The 21,332-nt window shown below is 45.5% G+C and overlaps 1 protein-coding gene and 1 long non-coding RNA gene across 12 annotated transcripts in view; one reads left to right on the top strand and one right to left on the bottom strand.

The window, feature by feature from the left end:
- Positions 1–3,984, top strand: part of PAXIP1 (PAX interacting protein 1) — a 49,982-nt gene extending 45,998 nt beyond the window's left edge. For 5 of the 6 annotated variants that reach the window (XM_038559796.1, XM_038559800.1, XM_038559797.1 and 2 more), the window contains 5 exons: positions 1,379–1,479; positions 2,442–2,576; positions 2,663–2,738; positions 2,825–2,885; positions 3,527–3,984. In XM_038559796.1, coding sequence (XP_038415724.1) covers positions 1,379–1,479; positions 2,442–2,576; positions 2,663–2,738; positions 2,825–2,885; positions 3,527–3,542 — 389 coding nt within the window. In that variant the 3' untranslated portion in view covers positions 3,543–3,984. Of the gene's footprint in view, positions 1–1,378; positions 1,480–2,441; positions 2,577–2,662; positions 2,739–2,824; positions 2,886–3,526 lie in introns of those variants that run through there. The other variant, XM_038559801.1, reaches the window with a different exon arrangement.
- On the bottom strand, positions 428–20,306 carry LOC102154729. 6 transcript variants are annotated; one of them, XR_005371369.1, is made up of 7 exons: positions 20,176–20,297; positions 19,638–19,796; positions 19,200–19,287; positions 6,498–6,649; positions 4,879–4,957; positions 4,074–4,185; positions 428–3,406 (listed from the first exon to the last, which is right to left on the bottom strand). It is a non-coding gene; the product is annotated as an uncharacterized LOC102154729 (long non-coding RNA). The 6 variants fall into 6 exon arrangements; XR_005371368.1 differs by lacking the exon at positions 19,200–19,287; XR_005371372.1 differs by lacking the exons at positions 19,200–19,287; positions 19,638–19,796; positions 20,176–20,297 and adding exons at positions 5,814–5,976; positions 19,797–20,049.
- Between the last annotated feature and the right edge of the window lie 1,026 nt (positions 20,307–21,332).

Below are 21,332 nucleotides of genomic sequence, written 5' to 3'. Positions count from 1 at the left end.
GCAACTCTGTGCAGCCAGTCTCCTAAGTTAGCCACCACCGCCTCGCCAGCATGACACCATCCGTTCGCCTGCCTGTGCCAGCCCCACCATGGCCCCCACTGCTTCAGATCTGAATTGTTCAAGATGTGCTAGAGGCATAGTTTTGTATTTACCTCTAATTTATGTAGTTTTACATACCAATTTTACAGATAATCACTTTCTGGGATACTCGTTTCTATTGTGCTGCTGGCAAAAGCTTCATTTTCAGGTTGAGTCTTTCCACAGACTCCTACGCACATAACGCAACCCTGTTCCTTGTTAAAGGCCAAGCGTAGCATCTCCTCTGTGATGGAGCTGTCGGAGCTGTGCCTGGGGCCTCCTCACCAGTTCTTGACAGGGCCTAAATGGTTGCCCTAGAAATTTACATTTCAGATATTTCACATGTGACTACTTTTCATTTTTTATTTCTGTTTTCAGACACATTTTTTCACTTAAAACAGCAGAGCAGCTTTCTCTGGCTGATCAAATGATCTTGTATTTCTAGCAGTTAAGAATTTCATTCTCTGTTTTTTGCTCAGGGTCAGCAAACTGTGGCCTGTGAGCTAAGAATGTTTTTTACATGTTTAAAGCCTCATTGCTTTATGAAAAGAAGGATGTTCAGCAGAAACAGTGTGTGGCCTGCAAGTCCCAACCTGTGTGTCCTGTTGGCTGCCCTGTTGGCCAGCCCCTACCCCCAGACTTCCCTGTGCTCCACTTCAGGTGACTGTGTCATCGGGTGAGAGGCCTCTGTGTTTTGCTACTTGGTTAAGACACTTAAAACATTTTGTGATCTTTGACTTTTGGTAAATGGACATTTCTTAGGGTGTTACCATGAGAACTCTGAAAAAGTTAATTAAAATTCTCCTAAGGCTTCAAGATTTAGTGAAACTATTCTGAGTTGCTACTTTCATATATTTAAAAGGAATATTTTTGTTAGATCTATAAAGTGTAATGGATTATGAGCTCAGTGAGTCTAATTGATGAGACTTGTGGTCATCATACACACGTGGATGTGATGCTGGTTCTGAGCTGGTGGCGCTGGGACTGTGAACTCCCTGAAACCGCATGAACTGGTGGCAGGGTGTGGCAGTAGAGAGGGTCCCCGGTTCTCCATCCATTTGTTTTCAAGAGTGTATGACCCCAGAGGTTAAGACATGCTGCAGAGAAGGCAGTCTATCTTTCCTTTGTCTGGCTGTATTCAGGGGGGAGGGTGTGAGATCTCAGTATTCTGAGGTTCCCAGGGAAGTGTGAGCCGTGAGCGACACATGCCCCTGACCTGTGGGGAGACCTCTAGGGCGGAACTCTGTACCCAGTATTCCTCTAGTCTGCACTTTTCTGACCCGGTGGCTCTGTTTTCCAGATGAGCAGAACTACCTCCTCCGAGACGCTGAAGCCGAAGTGCTGTTCTCTTTCAGTCTGGAAGAGTCCCTGAAAAGGGCGCACACCTCCCCCCTCTTCAAGGTAAAGTGTAGTTGCCCTGTATGCCAACACATAGCACAGTGGGAGGGACAGTAACTAAGTGGGTAGCACACACTGGCCCCGGGGAGCTGGTCGTGTTCCTGGAGGTCTCTGCTGGGGAGGCCCAGCGTGCCTCCAGAGCACTGCCCTTCATTCTGTTAGACACGCTCAACAAAGTGTCTGGGTGTTCAGGGAGTGTGTTATGAATAATCTAATTGGTAAGAGACACTTAGGTTGATTTTTCTGCTTTTCACAAATCTTTGCTACTTCATGCTCTTCTCATTAAATGTATGCTCAGCTGCAAAATGAGGATTCTTGGAAAAATATTGTATACTTAAACAATTTAAGACAGAAGACTTTTAAATATTTGTTAGAACAGCTTGAAAAAAATTTTTGTATCGTTCTGCTTTTACCCTTTTCAAGGAACCAGCTTAGGAATGAAAATGAGAATGTTACGATGGAGCTTCCCTAAAATAGTCTGAGTTCTCTAAATGTTCTTTTTCTATGAGCAGTTTAAAACATAGTATTTTGTGGTGCACTTCAGAGAACAGACATTGGAGAGTTAGATCTCCACCATCAGGATCATTTCCTGGTCTGAGCCCACGAAGCACACAGGTATTGAAGAGAGGTCATGCAGGTTCTCAGCCGCCTCTCGCTTGACACACGAGGTGGATGATGTAGCGTCCTTGCCGATACCACGGGATCCTTCGTGTCTCTTAGGGCAGAGGTTCCAGGTACTTCTACTAATCACAAGCCTTACCTTATACAGGAAAATGCTTCAGTTTTTTCAGATTGGCATCCTTGGTCCCTCCAGGCCCACCTCACGTTGGGAACTTGCAGGGTCTGGTACTTCTGTAACTTCATGAAATTATACATTTTATAAAAACTGCCAGTAGAATTTATGAAAAATTACATACCCCCAAGATTCAAAGCATTTAAAAATGTGCACATATTTTTATTTTTAGGCGAAATATTTTTACATCACACCTGGAATCTGCCCAAGTCTTTCGACCATGAAGGCGATCGTGGAATGTGCAGGAGGACGAGTGTTGTCTAAACAACCATCTTTCCGGAAACTCGTGGAGCACAAGCAAAATAAGGTAGGTAGAAGACAGGCTGCTGATTTTGTCACTGCCCAATGACATTCCTTGTTCAGTAACCAATAACCTCCTTTTCTTTTCCTTAGAGTTTGTCAGAAATAATTTTAATATCCTGTGAAAATGACCTTCATTTATGTCGAGAATATTTTGCCAGAGGAATAGGTATGGCTTATTGCTCTTTTTATTGGTGTGTGTGTGTACACACAGCAGCACATTTACTTTCACATTGTTGGTTTCATTCCTTTCAGATGTTCACAATGCAGAGTTCATTCTCACTGGAGTGCTCACACAAACACTGGACTATGAATCATATCCTTTTCGAAAGCCGCACACCACTGATAGCAAAGCCGTATGTGTTGTGTGATAGAAGGCCTGTTGAGTTTTTGCAGAGACTGTGCTTATAGAAGCATTTTCTTTATAGTTTGTCTCTTCCAGAGTTTTTAAAAATACTAAATGTCTATCCTGTACTACTTTGAGAAAGAACAACTGCTTTGGGGTGATTTATGGGTGTCCTCTCAGGGACCTTTTTTCTCTCCATCTAGAGACAGAAAGGAGCCTGACTTAATTTTGTTCCAGGAGGATGGGTCAGAGCTGCAGGGGTTGGCAGGTGCTCTGGAGGATCCAGGGAGGGAGGACTTGTCTGTGGTGGGGGCTCCAGGGCCAGCAGCCTGCGCTTTGTACCTCGTAGTTGAAAAGAGAATCAGCCACGACAGGGCCTCAGCTTTGCAGAGCAGAATCGCTTCCGAGCATGTGTGCCAGGTCCCACCACCGCAGAGGGTCTGCTGCGCTCAGGCTGCGGGAGTTCAGTGCAGGGGCATCCGTAAAGCTCCCTGTGAGTGAAAAAAATGCCGTCAGGTACTTAACTAACTAGATTTGGGATCCCTGCCCCCCCCCCGTACGGGCTGTTAGTTCGTATTGTGTTTGAAATGTGCTTTCCTTAACAAGCCTACATATAAATTTAACTGATGGCATCGACACTGCGCTGTGACTGGAGCCCTGGGACGAGTTCTGGCTGCGTCCGTCGTCCCCTTCAGACGCCCGTGTTTTCCAGCTGCTTTAGGAGGCAGGCATTTTAAAGCAGGAAAACAAATATAATAAATATACTGCATCTTATTAAGATGTGTAATTTTATTCTGAGGAAACATAAATTATGTTTTGTATTATAGGAATTTATGAGCCCACATTAGGTTTTATGATTCATTTGCCAGGTTTTTAAATGTTTTCAAACACTGTTAACAGAACTTCGGCTACAAATAAAATGGTGTAAATAAAGACCTTGCTATCTCTAAATTATGGATGTTAAAGATTTGAAATGTTTTGTACTTTGATTATTTTTATTTCTTATACTCTTTTCTTTTATATTGATATCTTGCCCACATTTTAAATAAATGTACTTTTGAACTTAGAATTGATTTTTTTGCATAATTTATTATGATTTGCATTAATTGAGTAATTTCAAGGCAAAATAAACTCCTGAGCAGCAGCACCAGCACCTACCAAGCAGAGCCTTCGAGACCCCGTGTCTGTCCCAGTTCCATTCCAGATCCTGTGCGCCTACATTTCTTGCGGGATCCAGTCGGAGGCCACCCTCTCAGAAGGTCGGGAACTGCTAACAGTTAATACACTATTATGTTCAGTGTATTAATGTCTTTAAGAGCAGAGTTGCTCTCACTGTGCTCATCAGGCACACATATTCTTGAGACACTGAATTTGCTTCCATAACAATTTCTGAAATATCTTCCCTAGAAACTTTTACACTCAAACTTTCAAACTATCGAGTTGTGACCCACTCGATAATTCCTTAATTCTTGAATATAGGTGGAAAGACACAAGCACAGAATAAACATGAGTCCACGTTATGGGAATTCTCAGTGTTCCTCTAGGGCTTTGGTGATGGTCACACACTCGGGATGTCACTTCTTCACATGTTCTGGCTCTGCTGGGGTAGGACCGTGTGGAGCTCTTTCTCCAAGTGGAAGGGGAATCATCTCATGCTTCATCATTTAAATGCAAGGATCACTATCTTCCAAGTTTCTGCCCTGACCTTGGCTTTCCGTGGGATTTCCTGGGGAGCTGCCTGGTTAGCGGGTGGGCACACCACACCTACAGGCACACTCAGCGTGACAGGCATATTTGATTGGCTACCGGAAGTATTTATCTTGAGCTCTTTAAAGTATGCCCTAAGAGCATTTGTTTTTTAGATGGACTACATTCTGCCATCTACTTGTATTTTTAACAAATTGTACCTCCAAATTTGTCTGCTTTGAAGATAATTTTGTACCTGAGCAAACTTTAAACTTACCTGTAGAACTAGCCATTTCCTCTCACGTATCCCAGACGGAATCATTGTTGCTATGAAATATCTTAGATCCTGCAAAATTCTGAAAGGGAGAAAGAGTTTCATAGTTGAGAACACAGTTTTGCTTGCAGGGTATTCAGGATGCTGCCCTACTGCTCACACCCTGGAAGGAAAGTAAACACGGCGATGGATTCAGTGGGCCGCCTGTGCAGAGCCCTGCATCTGTTCAGTCTTCAGTGGAGACAGGGTGTTTGTTTAACCAACATGCAAGTATGACTGATTTGATTAACCTTTCAATTAGTGGTTTTTTTCAAAAGCTGCCAAGAAATAATCCTGAAACACTCCAGGAGCTGTCTGCAGCCAACTGGCTTGCCCAGCTGCTGAGCACGGATTTGGTGGCTCAGGGGGGAGTTATGTACGAACGTAGGATAGAGATTTCAAGTAAATGCTTCTTAGAGAAGTTGATCTAAAAAGTTATTTTCTCCTAAGAAAAGGAAGTCTTTCACTTAATCCTGTTTTGTCTGGCTCAAGGTTAACAAATATACCCACATATACAATGTAAAAATTCCTAATGGCCACAGTAAAATTTTAAAAATTTCTAATTTTTAAATAATTTTATTTAACACCAGGTATTTAAGACACTGTTCCAACCACAAGTCATCAATATTTTACAAAATATTGCAATTATTGCAATGGTGGGTGTTTTTTATTTTTTTGGTGCTGTCTCTAAAATACACTGTATTTTATTTACACTTAGAGCACATCTCAATTCTGACAGTAAATTTTCATTAGAAATAGTTTATCTGTATTTAGATTTCATACCACTTAACAGTTTAAAAATTTACACTCCAGGTTATCCTAAGTATGAGTGTTTTCCACTAACGAAATGAGTGTCAGTTAAAATTAATGTTAAATAAGATTAAAATCCAGCTCTTCACCTGCATGAGGTGCATTTCTGTGCTCAGTGACCAGGTGTAGCTGTCATGTCAGTGGCCATCTGTACGGGCTCACTCTGGAAACAGGAGGGCCAATGAGGAGGTCAACAGCCTGTCTAAGCAACTCCAAGATTGCTTCTTTGTGTGGAATCACGAATTCCATTCCCTGCCACGGACAGATCAGAAGGTGTGTTTCCATCTGCGTAGGTGCAAGGTGTCGAGAGGCAAGCAGAAGGAATCCTATGCGTCCTTGTTCTTATTATGAAAAGTTGGGCAGGCTTGAATCCTGCCAATACCCAGTGACTGCAGCAGGAACAGCGAGCAGTGCTGGCCACGCAGCACCATGTTCCGTGGATCCCGCGGCCTGCGAGTGAACAGGGCTGCCGGGAGACGTCCTGTAGGCTGTAGGCAAAAGCTCCTCCAACCCGAGTGCTTGCCTCCTGGGAAGCCCTCCCAAATCCCCGATGTTTGCTGAATCAAAAAGCGTGAGATGAAGAAGGTCTGCGTTCATGGGAGGCTGGCTGTCCCTGTCCCCGCACACCTGCCCGCGACAGTGTGTACTCCCGCAGGCACATCTGTTCCAGCCACCACGCATCACGCAGGCACCCGTCCCGGTCCTTCACGCGCCCAGGGGCAGACGGCTACTCCCCGGGAGCCCCGCGGCCTGCCCGCCTGTCCACACCTCACCTCGCTCTTGTTGACTCCGCTGCATGAATGGTCACAGCCATGCATCCCGTTGGCGTCAGGATTGTCTCCTTCCCTCCTGAATCTGAACAAGGTCTCTAAGATGCCTCCTTGGCTCATCTCTCCCTGCTGCCCTCCGTACTCTTGTCACATTCCTGTTAAGAGAAGAAAAGTACCCGAGTTGTGATTTTGGAGTCTTTCTTAAAGCCTTGTGACATCCCCACCCCACTCTTCATCCCCAGCAGCCACACAGAATTCCTTCCTGTTTCTCATGGCAGACTGTCCTCCCACTCATGAAGGCCTCTAAGCTATTTCTGGTCCTTGAACTTTTTCTGTTTCCTTAGACGCTGATCCGGGACAAAAAAAAATGCCTTAGAGGCACGAAGTTACTTGTGTGCACAAGCAACAACAACAACAACAAAAAACAGGTAAACTGGATCACATCAAAATTAAAACCTTTTGTGTATCAAGATACAACTGTTGAAAGTGAAAAGACAACCCCCTGAGAGAAAATATTTTCAAATCCTCTGATAAGGAGCTAATATCCAGAGTATATAAAGAACTCCTACAACTCAACCACAACAATAACAAAAAACCCTGGTCTTAAAATGAGCAAAGGACTTCAATAGATGTTTCTCCAAAGATGTACGAATGGCCAGTAAGCATGTGAAGAGATGCTCCACATCCCTCGTCATCAGGGAAATGCAAATCCAAACCACAGTGAGATAGCCCCTCACACCATAAGGATGGCTACCATCCAACAAAGGAAAACGTAACGAGGACATGGAGAGATCGGGCCCTTTGTGCACTGTTGGGGGGATGCAAACTGGTGCAGCTACCGAGGAAAACAGTATGGGGGTTCCTTGAAGTTTATAAGCAGAACTACCTCATGATCCAGCAGTTCTGGGGATATACCCAAAAGAATTAAAAGCAGGGACTTAGTGAGACATTTCTACACCCACGTTCAAAAGCATTATCATTCAGAGGAGCCAAAAGTTGGAGGCAACCCAAGTGCCCATCAACTGGTGTGTGGATAAGCAAAATGTAGCCCATGCACACAAATTATAATTCAGTCTTAGAAGGAGGAAATCCTGACGCCTGCTATAACATGGGTGATCCCGAGGACATCATGCCGAGTGGGATAAGTGAGTCACAAAGGGACTAGGTGACTGACTAGAATCATCCGATTCACAGAGACGGTCGGTCATGCGCACCGTGTGCCAGAGGAGGGGTGGGGGCTTGTGTCTGGTGGGGAGGAGGTGGCGTCCTTCCCTGAGGACACGCAGCACTCCCGGGAGCGCAGAAGTCCCGCAGTGCAGGAGCACGGCCCATCCCAGGGCCCAGATGCCGCTGACTACCAGTGACCCCATGGGACAGGCCACCTGTGCTCCTGGTGCCGTGCACCTGCGCGGGCCGATGCACGAAGCAGAACATGACTCCCCCTGACGGTGACACCACCGACTTCTCAGCCTGGGGTGCTGCACGCGTCCAGTCCCACCTGGGGAGGGGACACCAAGAAAGCGTGACCCTGGCACCCTGCTCGTCCCGGGGACCCCGTGCTGCCCCTCACCCCAGGCTGGGCTGTGGCCTCCAGGGTAAGCCCCGACAACCCCAGCAGGTCCAGCCCCAATAACAAGAATCCCCGGGCAGAGCTGAGAGGAAAGGGCTGGGTTGGCCCAGCCAGGAGGGAGAATTCTGGGAAAATGCGAGCAGCCACCCTGCCATGTGAACTACTGGAAAAGATGGGCTTTCCTAAGCTCCTGAAGGAAGTTACCTTGGACATTATAACATCTCTAACGGAGACCCACTGGTCCACCTTGACACCAACAAACAGTGGTGCCTTGGCCTTGGGTAGACACCGTGCCCCTGAGAGACAGAGGTGGTCCCACTGGGTTATGCCTTGAGCACAACTTTCCAGGATTTTGGACTTAAACTCCAGTAATCAGCTCCATCTCACCCCAACTCACGATGAATGCCAACACCTGCCTCGTGATGAGAGCACGAGGGGCAGCAGGGCAGCTTTCTGCCAGGTGTGCCAGGATTCCACATGCCACCTGTGTTGCCATGGACTTGCAACTGTTAAGATTTTATTTAATAACTGTACTTGTCCTTCTGCAGACCCTCCCAAGCCATATTCTTTATTTTTTCAGATGGGATTTTACTGCAGCACCGGACCCCAGAGAGCCAAGCTTGTAGAATGGAGCATGCATGTAGCACCTGCCCTCAGCTTGTCTTTTTAACAGTCCCAATTGTCCCGATTCTTTTTCAGTCAGGACTTATCATTTGTAAACTATATTTTACAAGTGCATGTAAAATACTTGGTTTTTATTTCAGCTTATTCCTATTTTCAGATTTTCCCTATTAGAGGAGTGATGTCTGATTATTGCTCATCGTCATCATAATCTGGCATCGTTAGGCAATAGAATGAACATGATCCCAGTTTTGGATTACATGTCATATTTTGATAAAATTAAAGGAAATTTTCAACTTTAATGTTCGTGGATCCTGCTCCTGGGCTCCCAGGGAAGCTATACTTAACACTTACCAGGGTCATAAAGACTCAGCAAAACCCCAAAGCATGGGCTCTATTTCTGTCCTGTGCACATACTGTACATCTGCTTTGTTCAAAAAACAAAAGAAAAAAAAAAGAAGCATTCCAAATACAAGGGAAAAAAAATCTCCCTGGTCTCCATAAGATTAAAGTCATACAGCCTTACACATACTTAAAACAGAAGTCTGTGACTTTCTGGGATATCCATCCTCAAGATGGTTTGTAACTATGTTAAAAAACACACAAAAACCCAACAATAGCCATATTACCCTGCACCACACATTCCCTCCCCAGAGCACGCTTCTCTGTGAAGACTGAGTATCTGGGCAGCTGTCTTAACTGGGGCTCAAATATGATTCTCTTCCTTTCTCTCTAAAAATTTTAAAAAGGTTCGTTCTCTCTACCTCAACATTTCTTCACATAGTTGGAGGATGTCAGAGCAACTCACCTGAGAACGCCCGGGGTTTGTCAGGAACTCTGTGCTCAGTACCAGCACGGGCCCTTTGTACCCTAATATCCAGCCTCCTCACTTTGAAGTGACAGTCCTTTTATTCATGCTGTTAAGGGTTACCAGTAATGTTCTCCAAGTGGGAATAACCTCCAGGAGTTGGTTGTTTTAACTCAGTATTATAATAACTGGCATTATTAAAGAAGGCTGGAGCACATTTTCTGCCTAGATATGAGAGCCCGAGTCATTCAGCCTCAAAGAAAAGGGACACTTGTTCCTCCCGGCCAAATAATATTCTCGGGTGGCTGAAAGCCTAAAGGAAGTGTCTGATGGCAGTCTTCAAGATGTGCAGTGCTTCCATTAGGAATTTCCCATCTCAGAAGGTAACTAGCAACTGGCTTGTCCCCAGGTACACACATAAGGATGGATCATCCAGTGCTCCAAGAACCCTTGCTGGTCCCTTGAAAGGAGAAACCAAGGCACGTAGCGGAGTGTATCACAGCGCTTTGGAAGGAACACTTATAAGCAGTACCTTCTGGACCCACCACGCTAAACATCCTTAAATCTAATTCAAGCCTTATTCTAAAAATAAACTAAAAGGAGTAGGGAACCATGTTTCAAAAGCTGAAGAGCTCCCAGAAAACCAACAAGTGCCTACAGGAACTCTGACAAGCTCTCTATGCCCAGCACCTATGGAGTTTCTGCTTGCAAGTCCTTATGAAAACGGGAAAATCTACTCAGGATAACCTGAGTCTCAGATGGCCCAAAAGGAGTTCTCTTCACATGTCTGAGTTAATTTTCTTGTGTACACAATTAGCCAGCTGTAAGACTATGCAACCAGAAGCTATGAAGCCCCCAGCTTTTGGGGAGGAACCAGCAGCATTCAAAGAGGCACTCTGCTCTTCATTTGGTTTGTCTGTTGCTGTAGCTTTTTTTTTTTTTTTTTAAGATTTTATTTATTAGAGACAGAGAGAGAGAGAGAGAGAGACAGGCAGAGGGAGAAGCAGGCTCAATGCAGGGAGTCCGATGTGGGACTCTATCCAGGTCTCCGGGATCACGCCCTGGGCCGAAGGCAGGTGCCAAACCGCTAAGCCACCCGGGCTGCCCTCTGTTGCTGTAGCTTTTGGTATCTTTGGATAAAACCATCTGTGTTCTGATCAAAAACTAGGAAAATAACTAATTAATGGATCCATAAATTATAATGCTATCTTGTGACTGGATTTGTTTTAATCAAAGGGAGATTGTTTGGAAATTGGGTCTTTAATGTCCTCTCCACAAATATTTTGTGAAACAAAGGCTAAATTTTGCTTGTACCTTTGTTTGTATATATGTGTCTATGTGTAATAACTGATATTTTCTCCACCTTAGGATGGCACTGCTAAAATTAATTTGTAAAGGAGCTCTCTTTAATTAGTTTAAAGGCAAGCACTTGTAAAAACTTTCTAAAACTCAGAAGATAAAAACTAACTCAAATGTTTTTCAAAGTTATATATGATCTAGGATGAAATTCCCTACATTTAGGCTTTTATTCGCTCCATAAGAAGGATGCCCCATGTAAAAGATGGTCCTGAGAAAGAAGGATGGACAAAACCCAATACAGCCAACCCCCTTCTCAATAGACAGAAAAATGAGGAAAAGGAGGAGGAAAACAGGAAGACACTGGTAATCCTAAATCCATAAGCACAAGCACCAGAGCTGATACCCAATCTACTGCCTACACCACTGCCTCCTGCGGAGGGCTGAAAAGCAAATGGAGAGAAAGCTTGTTTTGCAGGAGGCAAAGACAGGAGACAGAAATGAAGAAATGCTAGTCCCAACTTTGAATTGGCCTCTGCCTTACCTTCCTCCTGGTTCCTGTACAACCACTACCAGGGCTGCTCACCCAGCTGGCCCCTATAGCATCCTCAGCACCTCTGCCACCATTGGCTTCTGCTCTTCCTACTCTCACTACCAAGGAGCAAAAAGCACCCAGAGCTGCCAGATAGGCTATCTCCTTATGAGGTTCAAACTGGAGTATTTCCCAAACCAGGATGAAGGGGCCCAAGGACTCCCCTGGACTCCAACAACCCACAGGAGCCCCAGGTAAAATTGACAGGACAGAACAAACTGAATAATGTTTTAGCAGACACAGGTGCAGCATATTCAGTATTAAAGCTAATTCAAGGTTGGTTTAAAATAGACATGTTTTTGGTGCTATCAACATCAAATATAATACAGATAATTAGCTGATATCCTACCTGAAGTTATTCATGTTGTCCTGTTGTAATCTGTCAGCCAAAATGACTTAAAATAATGGTTGATTTTTGTCTCATGAAGTTTTCATGGGTTAACAGTGAGTAAATTAAGTTTTAAAGAAAAGGTTCAGAAATTTTTAAATAGCTTCCAAAATCTTTGGTAACCTTAAACTTTGAGGTTTTGCTAGGTTAAATCAATAAATTGGGCTGAATTCATTGGAGTTAAAATTCTGCTAAATGGAATCAAGACTTCTGGAAGCAATAAGGAAATCAACTCTGTATGTAGTGAAAGTAGATATGTAAGAAAGGTATGAAGACTGAGAATACACTTCTGTTGAGAGAAAATATTTTTGTTCTGATACAAGACTGGTTCTTTAGAGAGGGAAAACTTATGACAAAGTAAATAAAAAAGAAAGTTGTAGAAGTTTGATAAGGGGAACTTTTGGAAAAGAATCTCAATGGGGAAAATTAACAAGGCAGGAAACCACAAATGTTGGAGAGGATGCGGAGAAAAGGGAACCCTCTTACACTGTTGGTGGGAATGTGAACTGGTGCAGCCACTCTGGAAAACTGTGTGGAGGTTCCTCAAAGAGTTAAAAATAGACCTGCCCTACGACCCAGCAATTGCACTGTTGGGGATTTACCCCAAAGATTCAGATATAATGAAACACCGGGACCTGCACCCTGATGTTTCCAGCAGCCATGTCCACAATAGCCAAACTGTGGAAGGAGCCTCGGTGTCCATCGAAAGATGAATGGATAAAGAAGATGTGGTCGATGTATACAATGGAATATTACTCAGCCATTAGAAACGACAAATACCCACCATTTGCTTCAACGTGGATGGAACTGGAGGGTATTATGCTGAGTGAAGTAAGTCAATCGGAGAAGGACAAACAGTGTATGTTCTCATTCATTTGGGGAATATAAATAATAGTGAAAGGGAATATAAGGGAAGGGAGAAGAAATGTGTGGGAAATATCAGAAAGGGAGACAGAACATAAAGACTCCTAACTCTGGGAAACGAACTAGGGGTGGTGGAAGGGGAGGAGGGCGGGGGGTAGGGGTGAGTGGGTGACGGGCACTGAGGGGGACACTTGACGGGATGAGCACTGGGTGTTATTCTGTATGTTGGTAAATTGAACACCGATAAAAAATTATTTTATTAAAAAAATCTCATATGTGGTCATGATGACTACAATCGGAATAAATAAATTTTAAAAATACACGTGCATAGGCTATGAGAGGGAAGATGGCAGAGTAGGTGATCTAGGCTCACTTTCTCCCATGGATACAACTAAAACACCCACATCAGGGTACACAACCCAGAAAATGAAACCAAGACTAGCAGAACAGACTCTACAGCTAACTGTAGAGACAAGGTCACATGGGAAAAAGCAGGAAGGGCAGTCCATAGAACATAGGAGGGAAGCTGCAGGCATGGAGGGGAGAAGAGCAGACCCCACCCAGGCACCAGGGACCCACAAGAGGAAGACATATCCCACAAATCCCCACATTTGGCTTTGAAAACCTGATGGGCCTAGCTTCACAAGTTCTTACAATCAGTGGGGTTAACACTTGGGACTTTAAAACTCAGGGAGCAGGGCTCTGGGAGAGTGAGGAGAGCTAGAGGAAACTGAATTCCTGCCCTTAAAGAGGCAGCACAAAAAAGAGCCCCACTGAGATACAGCATAGAAGTAGCAGTTTGAAAACACCTGGGATATACGAGATTTATTTACTAATCTCAGAACATGTGCTGGAAGGGCAGGGATCTTCGGGAGACTTCAACAACAAAAGAGGTGGTGGGTGCCACTTCCCTCCCCTGACCCAGTCTAGACACACAGACACCCGTGGGAACCAGCACAGCACCAACACTCTCCACCTAGCTGGCTAACAGCATGCCCTGCCACCACGCACTTCTGGACCTGCCCCTCCATCCCTGTGTTGGTGAGCTTTCCTGGGCTGATGCAAGTCCCCTCCTAAGGACCAGCAACTCTGCTGGCACCACGAGTGCCCCATTGCCACATTCTCCTCCAACACCTCTTTGGCTAGAACTCATCCAAAGCAGTACCACAAGCCTGGCAGTGTGCAGGGGGCCCCAACAGAGGCCAGCAATGCTCCAGAGTCACTCCCACTCCAGGGAATGGAAATGATAACCATACATCGCAGATCCACTGCAGCCTCACCAGTGCACTGGGGGCAGACAGCCAGTCTGACTACAAGTCCCACTCACCAAGAAAATCTTCTTTGGGGAAAACACAGGGCAAGTGCCCTGAAGTTTGGTGCTGCTGCATCTCACAGATGCTTGGTCTGACTTGACTCAAGCCTAATGTGGCCTCAGACTTGCCACCTAGTAACACAGGGACCTAACCCTGCCCACAACAGGCAAAGAGAGCCACTACAGACAAACAGATGAAGGGAAAAATCAGCTCAGCCACAATAGCAGGGCACATGCAACACACACAGGAGACATCCCTGAAGCACCAGGTTCCAGTGAACAGAGGACACTGCACTGCAGGGCACTACAGGATTTCTTCCAAAGGCCACTATTTTCAAAAGCAAGAGATGTAGCTGACTTTCCTAACACAAAGAAACAGACACAAGGAATTAGATAAAATGAGGAGACAGAGGAATATGTCCCAAATGAAAGACTGGAACAAAATCACAGCAAGAGACCTAAGCAAAACAGAGAAAAGCAATATGCCTGACAGAGAATTTAAGATACTCACTGGACTTGTGAACAAGAATGGAGAACCACAGGGATACCCTCAGCAAAGAGATAGAAAACATAAAGAACCATTCTGAAATGAAGAACTCAATAACTGAAATTTAAAATACACTAGATGAGACGCCTGGGTGGCTCAGACACCAGTTGAGCATCTGCCTTTGGCCCAGGGCATGATCCCAGGATCCGGGATCAAGTCTCACATCAGGCTCCTTGCAGGGTGCCTGCTTCTCCCTCAGCCTGTGTCTCTCCCTCTCTTTCTCTCTGTGTCTCTCATGAATAAATAAATAAATCTTAAAAAAATAAAATGAATAAAATACACTAGATGAAATAGTGGACTAGAGGAAGCAGAACACATCAGTGACCTGGAAGACAGCAATGGAAAGCAATCAAGTTGAGCAGGAGAAAGAGAAAAATAACAAAAAAAAAAAAAATGAAAATATACTAAAGGGACACAGAGACACCATCAAGCATAACACTTGCATTATAGGGGTCCTAGAAGGAGAAGAGAGAGGAAAGAGAGCAGAAAATTTATTTGAAGAAACAATAGCTGAAAAACGTCCTGAAACTGGGGAAGGACAGAAGTCTAGATCCAGGAGGCAGAGCACCCACAGGAAAAAAAAAAAAATCAACCTAAGGAGGTCCACAACAAGACACATAGTAATTAAAATGGCAAAAAGTAGTGATAAAGAGAATTTTAAAAGCACCAAAAGAGAAAGAAAGAAAGAAAGAAAGAAAGAAAGAAAGAAAGAAAGAAAGAAAGAGAAAGAAAGAAAGAAAGAAAGAAAGAAAGAAAGAAAGAAAGAAAGAAAGAAAGAAAGAAAGAAAGTTAGAAAGTTAGTTAGTTACATACAAGGGAAACCCCATAAGGCTCTCAGCTCATTTTCCAGCAGAACCTTTGTAGGCCAGAAGATAGTGGCATGATACATTCAAAGTGCTGAAAGAAAAAATCTGCAGCCAAGAATATTCTATCCAGAAAGACTATTGTTCAGAATAGGAGGAGAGACAAATAATTTCCCATACAAACAAAAGTTAAAGGAATTCATGACCACTAAACCAACCTTAAATGTTAAAGGGGACTCTTTTGAGTAGAAAGACCATAGCAAGAGTAAGAAAAGTAGGAAGCACAAACTGGCAATAAGCACATACCTCTCAATAATTACCTTGAATATAAATAGACTAAACACTCCAATCAAAAGACACAGGGTGACAAAATGGATAAGAAAGCAAGGCCCATGTATATGCTGCCCACAAGAGACTCAACTGAGACCTAAAGACAAATGCAAATTGAAAGTGAAAGGATGAAAAAAGTATCATGAAAAAAGAAGTGAAAAAGAAACCTGGGGTAGCACTACTTATATTGGACAAAACAGACTTTAAAACAAGATTGCAGGGATCCCTGGGTGGTGCAGCGGTTTGGCGCCTGCCTTTGGCCCAGGGTGCGATCCTGGAGACCCGGGATCGAGTCCCACATCAGGCTCCCGGTGCATGTAGCCTGCTTCTCCCTCTGCCTGTGTCTCTGCCTCTCTCTCTCCGTGTGACTATCATAAATCAATCAATCAATCAATCAATCAAACAAGATTGCAGAGAAAGACAGACAAGGGCACTACATAATCATAAAAAGAACAATCCAATAAAAAGATATAATTATTAATATTTATGCACCTAACATAGAAGCCCCCAAATACATAAAATAGCTAGTAACAAACATAAAGGAAACAATCAATAGTAATAATAGTAGAGGATTTTAACAACTCATTTACATCAATGGATAGATGATCCAAACAGAAAAAAAACAAAAAACAAAAAAACCCTCAAAAACAGAAAATCAACAAGGAAAGAGTGGCTTTGAATACACAATGGATCAGATAGATCTAACAGATATATTCAGAACATTCCATTCTAAAACATCAGAATACACATTCTTTTCAAGTGTACATGGAACATTCTCCAGAATGAGAGAATGTTTTGCATATTAGGCTACAAAACAAGCCTTGACAAATTTGAAAGATCAAAGTCATACCATATGTCTTTTCTGACCACAACACTATGAAACTAGAAGTCAACCACAAGAAAAAAACCTGGAAAGACCACAAATACATGGAGGTTAAATACCTTGCCAGTAATCAATGAATGGCTCAACCAAAAAATCAAAGAGGAAATCAAAAAATCTATGGAGATAAATGAAAATGAAAACATAATGGTCCAAAATCCTTGGGATGGAGCAAAAAATGTTCTGAGAGGGAATTTTATAGCAGGATAGGCCTACCTCAGAAAGCAAGAAAAATCTCAAATAAACAGCCTAACCATATCCCTAAAGAAACTAGAAGAAAAAAAGAACAAAATCCTAAACTAGCAGAAGAAAGGAAAAAAAAGGTTAGAGCAGAAATAAATGTAATTGAAATAAAAAATACCACAATTGAATGATCAATGAAACCAGGAGATGGTTCTTTGGAAAGATAGGAATTTGATAAATTTTTCAGCCAGACTCATCAAAAAAGAAACAGAGAGAGAGAGAGAGAGAGAGAGAACTCAAACAAAACCAGAAATGGAAGAGGACCAATAACAACCAACACTACAGAAATAAATACATCAAAAAACTCCCAGCAAACAAAAGTCCAGGACCAGATGGCTTCACAGGTGAATTCTACCAAACATTTAAAGAAGAGTTAGTATCTATTCTTCTCAAACTATTTCAGAAGATCGAAGAGGAAAGAAAGCTTCCAAATTCATTCTATGAGGCCAGCATTACCCCGATACCAAAACCAGGTAAAGACGCCACCAAAAAAGCAAACTACAGGCCAATATTTCTGATGAACACAGATGAAAATAATCATCAAAATACTAGCAAAACAAATCCAATACATTAAAAAAATCATTCACCACAAACAAGTGAGATTTAGTCCTAGGAGGCAAGGGTGGTTCGATACTTACAAATCAACCAACACGAGACATCACATCAATAAGAGAAAAGATAAAAACCATATGATAACTTAAATAGATAAAGAAAAAATCAAGATGTTGACAAAGTACAACATCCACTGATGATGAAAACCCTCCACAACATAGGTCTAGAGAGAACATACCTCAACATAATAAAGGCCATCTATGGGGGATCCCTGGGTGGCTCAGCGGTTCAGCGCCTGCCTTTGGCCCAGGGTGTGATCCTGGAGTCCCGGGATCGAGCCCCACATCGGGCTCCCGGAATGGAGCCTGCTTCTCCCTCTGCCTGTGTCTCTGCCTCCTCTCTCTCTCTCTATCATGAATGAATAAATAAATAAAATCTTTAAAAAAAATAAAAAAAAATAAAGGCCATCTATGAAAAACCCACAGCCAACATCATCCTCAATGGGGAAAAACCGAAAGCCTTTCCCCCAAGGGTAAGAACATGACAGGGATGTCCACCGTCACCACTTTTATTCATCAGTACTGGAAGTCCCAGCCTCAGCAATCAGACAAGCAAAAGAAATGATAGGCATCTGAATTGGTAAGGAAGAAGCAAAAACTCTATCTGCAGATGACGTGAAACTATATATATAGAAAAACCTGAAAGACTCCACCAGAAACTACTTAGAACTGATAAACGAATTCAGTAAGGTCACAGATACAAAACCAATATACAGGAATATGCTGCATTTCTACACACTAATAACAAAGTAACAGAATTAAGAAAAAACAATCCCATTCACAATTTCATCAAAAAGGATAGATGCCTAGGAATAAACTTAACTAAAGAGGTGAAAGACCTGTATTCTGAAAACTATAAAACACTGATGAAAGACACTGATGACGCCCCCAAACAAATGAAAAGATATTCCATGCTCATGGATCGGCAGGTGCAGGAGCCTCAGGGGCACAGCAGCTCCTGTAGAGACAGCCTTAGGACCTGTTGCTCTATGGGCTACTAACTCAAAAGGATCACCAGAGGCATTGGAACCTACAAACCAGAAAAATCCATCAGATGCTGCTCCCTGCACCCATTTCATCTTGGAGGATACTTGGAAACTGATGTGGAAATCTCACTGGCAGCACTCGGGACTCAGATACTGCCTTTATAATTTGCTCCAACCATCAACCTATGTTTTCTTTTGTTCCCATGGAAATGCCTCTCCTTATAATCACATGATTGCTTGCTGAGCAAGGCAGAGTCTATTCCATGGCTAACACCACTTGCTGCACCTATAGTAACTACTCCCGGGAAGAAAGAACCCATATAAATAAAACTGGGCAGCAAGTCACAAGCCCACGGCCCTGTCCAGGTCATCCCAGCTCTCAGAGTGCACCCACAGCCCCTTTTCCCTATCCTGAGACACCCTCCAGACATCAGGGGCTGAACTTGGTCTCCTTCTGATGTTACCTCTCAGCCCCAGAGTAACCAAGGAATGTACGTTATGAGTATGTTTACTCACTGCTCATGCTCCATCTTCTCTCACAAATAATCATACATTCCCCACCTTTCTATCAAAGTGCATGTAAAGGATTCTTTGGATTTTTCTCCTCCTTAAGTCTACCGCAATATCACATCAGTTCCTTCAACTTGTACTTATTAGAATTCGTTTACTCTGAATCATTGTCGCAAAGACTTTACAAATGCAAAACCTGATGATCTAAGCCAAGCACGTGCCCTGTTTGCTCCCCAGGTGGACTTCATACAAAACACATATCACTTTTAAGCTTCCCACCCTTTACGTTACAATAAGTTTCCCCTGCCAAGGAACTCTGGGTGAAAAAACATACATGTTCATACCTACACTAGGGACTGGATGGGCCCAGGGGAGACCAGCCGGGCACTCTGGCACCAGACGACAGGAAAACCTAAGATTGGTCAGTGCTTTCTGAGGAAAGACCATTGATCAAAAGAGGGAATTTTTTTTTAATTTATTTATGATAGTCACAGAGACAGAGACAGAGAGAGAGAGAGAGAGAGAAAGAGAGGCAGAGACACAGGCAGAGGGAGAAGCAGGCTCCATGCACCAGGGGCCCAACGTGGGACTTGATCCCGGGTCTCCAGGATCGCGCCCTGGACCAAAGGCAGGCGCTAAACCGCTGCGCCACCCAGGGATCCCCAAAAGAGGGAAATGTTAAGGACAATTTAATGGTTAACGTTTGTGGTCCTGGCTCCCGGGCTCCCAGGGGAGCTATACTTTAACATCTCAAAGGTGGCCACTTTCCCCGAAGGCCTTACCTGAGTTTCCAAAGTGGCTAACTGGCGGGGGCTGTGGGTCCTCAGGTGATCCGGGCATCCCCTCTCCCCGCAAGGCAAGGCTCTGCCCGTGGAGCCCCGCCCGGGTGCTCTGGGGCCCTAGGCGTCCACCACTGGGGCTGGAAGCGAGTCAAGGCTCACCTGAAAGCAACGCCCTTCCGTGATCCTGAGCATTTTCTTGAACGCTCCACAGCTGTTTTCTTAGCGCAGGCAGGCCCGGTCTAAGTGGTCACCACCGCGCCACCGCGGCCCTGCGCAGGTGCCCCCTCCCGCCCGGCTGCACCTGCCGCCCGCGGGTGCCTCCTCCGCAGGCCTCGCTGGGCACCCCGGTCTCTGGCTGCTTCTTGCCACAGCTGCAGCCCCGGCTCCGGGTGCCCCGGGAGCACAGGGCCCAGCGCCGCGTTCCCGCCCCGCGCCCCGCGGCTCCCCGCCCTGGCGGCCTGCGCGCAGCTCCCGCACGGCGGGCTGTCCCTCCGCGGCGCCTGCCCCCGGCCCGGCCCGGCCCCCGCGGGCCACTTACCAGAGCGCCGTGGGCAGGCGGGCGGCCCAGCGTGAACCTCTGCTGCCCTCTGCGGGCGGCGTCCACGCGCGGCGGAGCCAGCGGGAGGGATCCTGCTCCGCACCTGGGGCCGGCGGGGAGGGGTGAGGGAGGGAGGGCTGCTGCGGCGGGGGCGGGGGCGGGCGCGGGGCCGGCAGGGGGCGGGGAGAGCACCGTCCTCCGCGCCGGCGCCCTGTGCTGCCCCCAGGTGACGGGCTTCTCAAGGCCTGTGGGCTGGACGTGGCCGGGCGCCTGCAGCCGGGCGGGAAGCAGAAGAGACCAACCAGCACGGGGAGGGCCTTGCACACCGCGCGCCCATTTCGCAGGACCAGAGTCCCTTAGGGACCCTGGCTATCGTGTCGCCCATGGACTGGAGCCCTAGAGCCCACGTGGCCTGCCCATGGCCCGAGCTGTTTCCTGAACTCCCTGCTGGGAAGAGAGGCCCCCCCCCAGCCCTAGAAACCTGTTGCCCAAAGACTGCGGGATGTAGCCGGAAAAGCCATTTATAGGAACGTCCTGGTCAGGAGCCCGTCTGGCTGCTCCAGCGTCCCCGGCCTCAGGTGACCAGAGTGGCTGTTCAGGTTGTGGACCCGAGGTCACGCAGGCCACCCTGAGTCTTATGAATGCTTTCCATTATTGTCCATAAGACAGGCAACAGATGCAGGTGTTTCAGAAACAGCTGCTTTGTCACAGGGCTAAGGCGCAACTTGAAGGCTCTGGCCTGCTCATCGGAGTATGGACTTCCAAAATTCCCCATGAGCCTGCCCTGCCCCACCTGACCTGGAATCTTGGGGTAGGGGTAGGGGTGGGGGCAGGTCCTGGGTCCAGATGCCTACAAACGTCCTCCCATGTCTAGAGTCCAGGAATGGTGACCCTGCAGAGACATCTGTCCCCCTTGTGCCCCCCGCCACGGGAGCTGAAGCAGAGTGGGAGCAGTGGGTCCTCGAGGCTCTGGACCCGAGGAGGGCTCAGGTGTGTGTGTGTGGGGGGGACGGTGGTAGGTGCAACCCAGAGCCTCGGCCATTCCTGACTCCAAGGGCAGCTTCTCTGGAGTTTGTCCTGCTCCTTGCGCTTTTCCACGGCCTCTCGTGCCTTCCAAAGCGCTTCACGTACATTTTGCTGAATTTTCACAGCTGCCT

Source organism: Canis lupus, chromosome 16 (assembly GCF_011100685.1).
Source record: "Canis lupus familiaris isolate Mischka breed German Shepherd chromosome 16, alternate assembly UU_Cfam_GSD_1.0, whole genome shotgun sequence".
In the NCBI taxonomy this organism is placed as follows: domain Eukaryota; kingdom Metazoa; phylum Chordata; class Mammalia; order Carnivora; family Canidae; genus Canis; species Canis lupus.
Note: the sequence above shows the minus strand (reverse complement) of the source record. Positions and strands in the feature narration are given on the sequence as shown.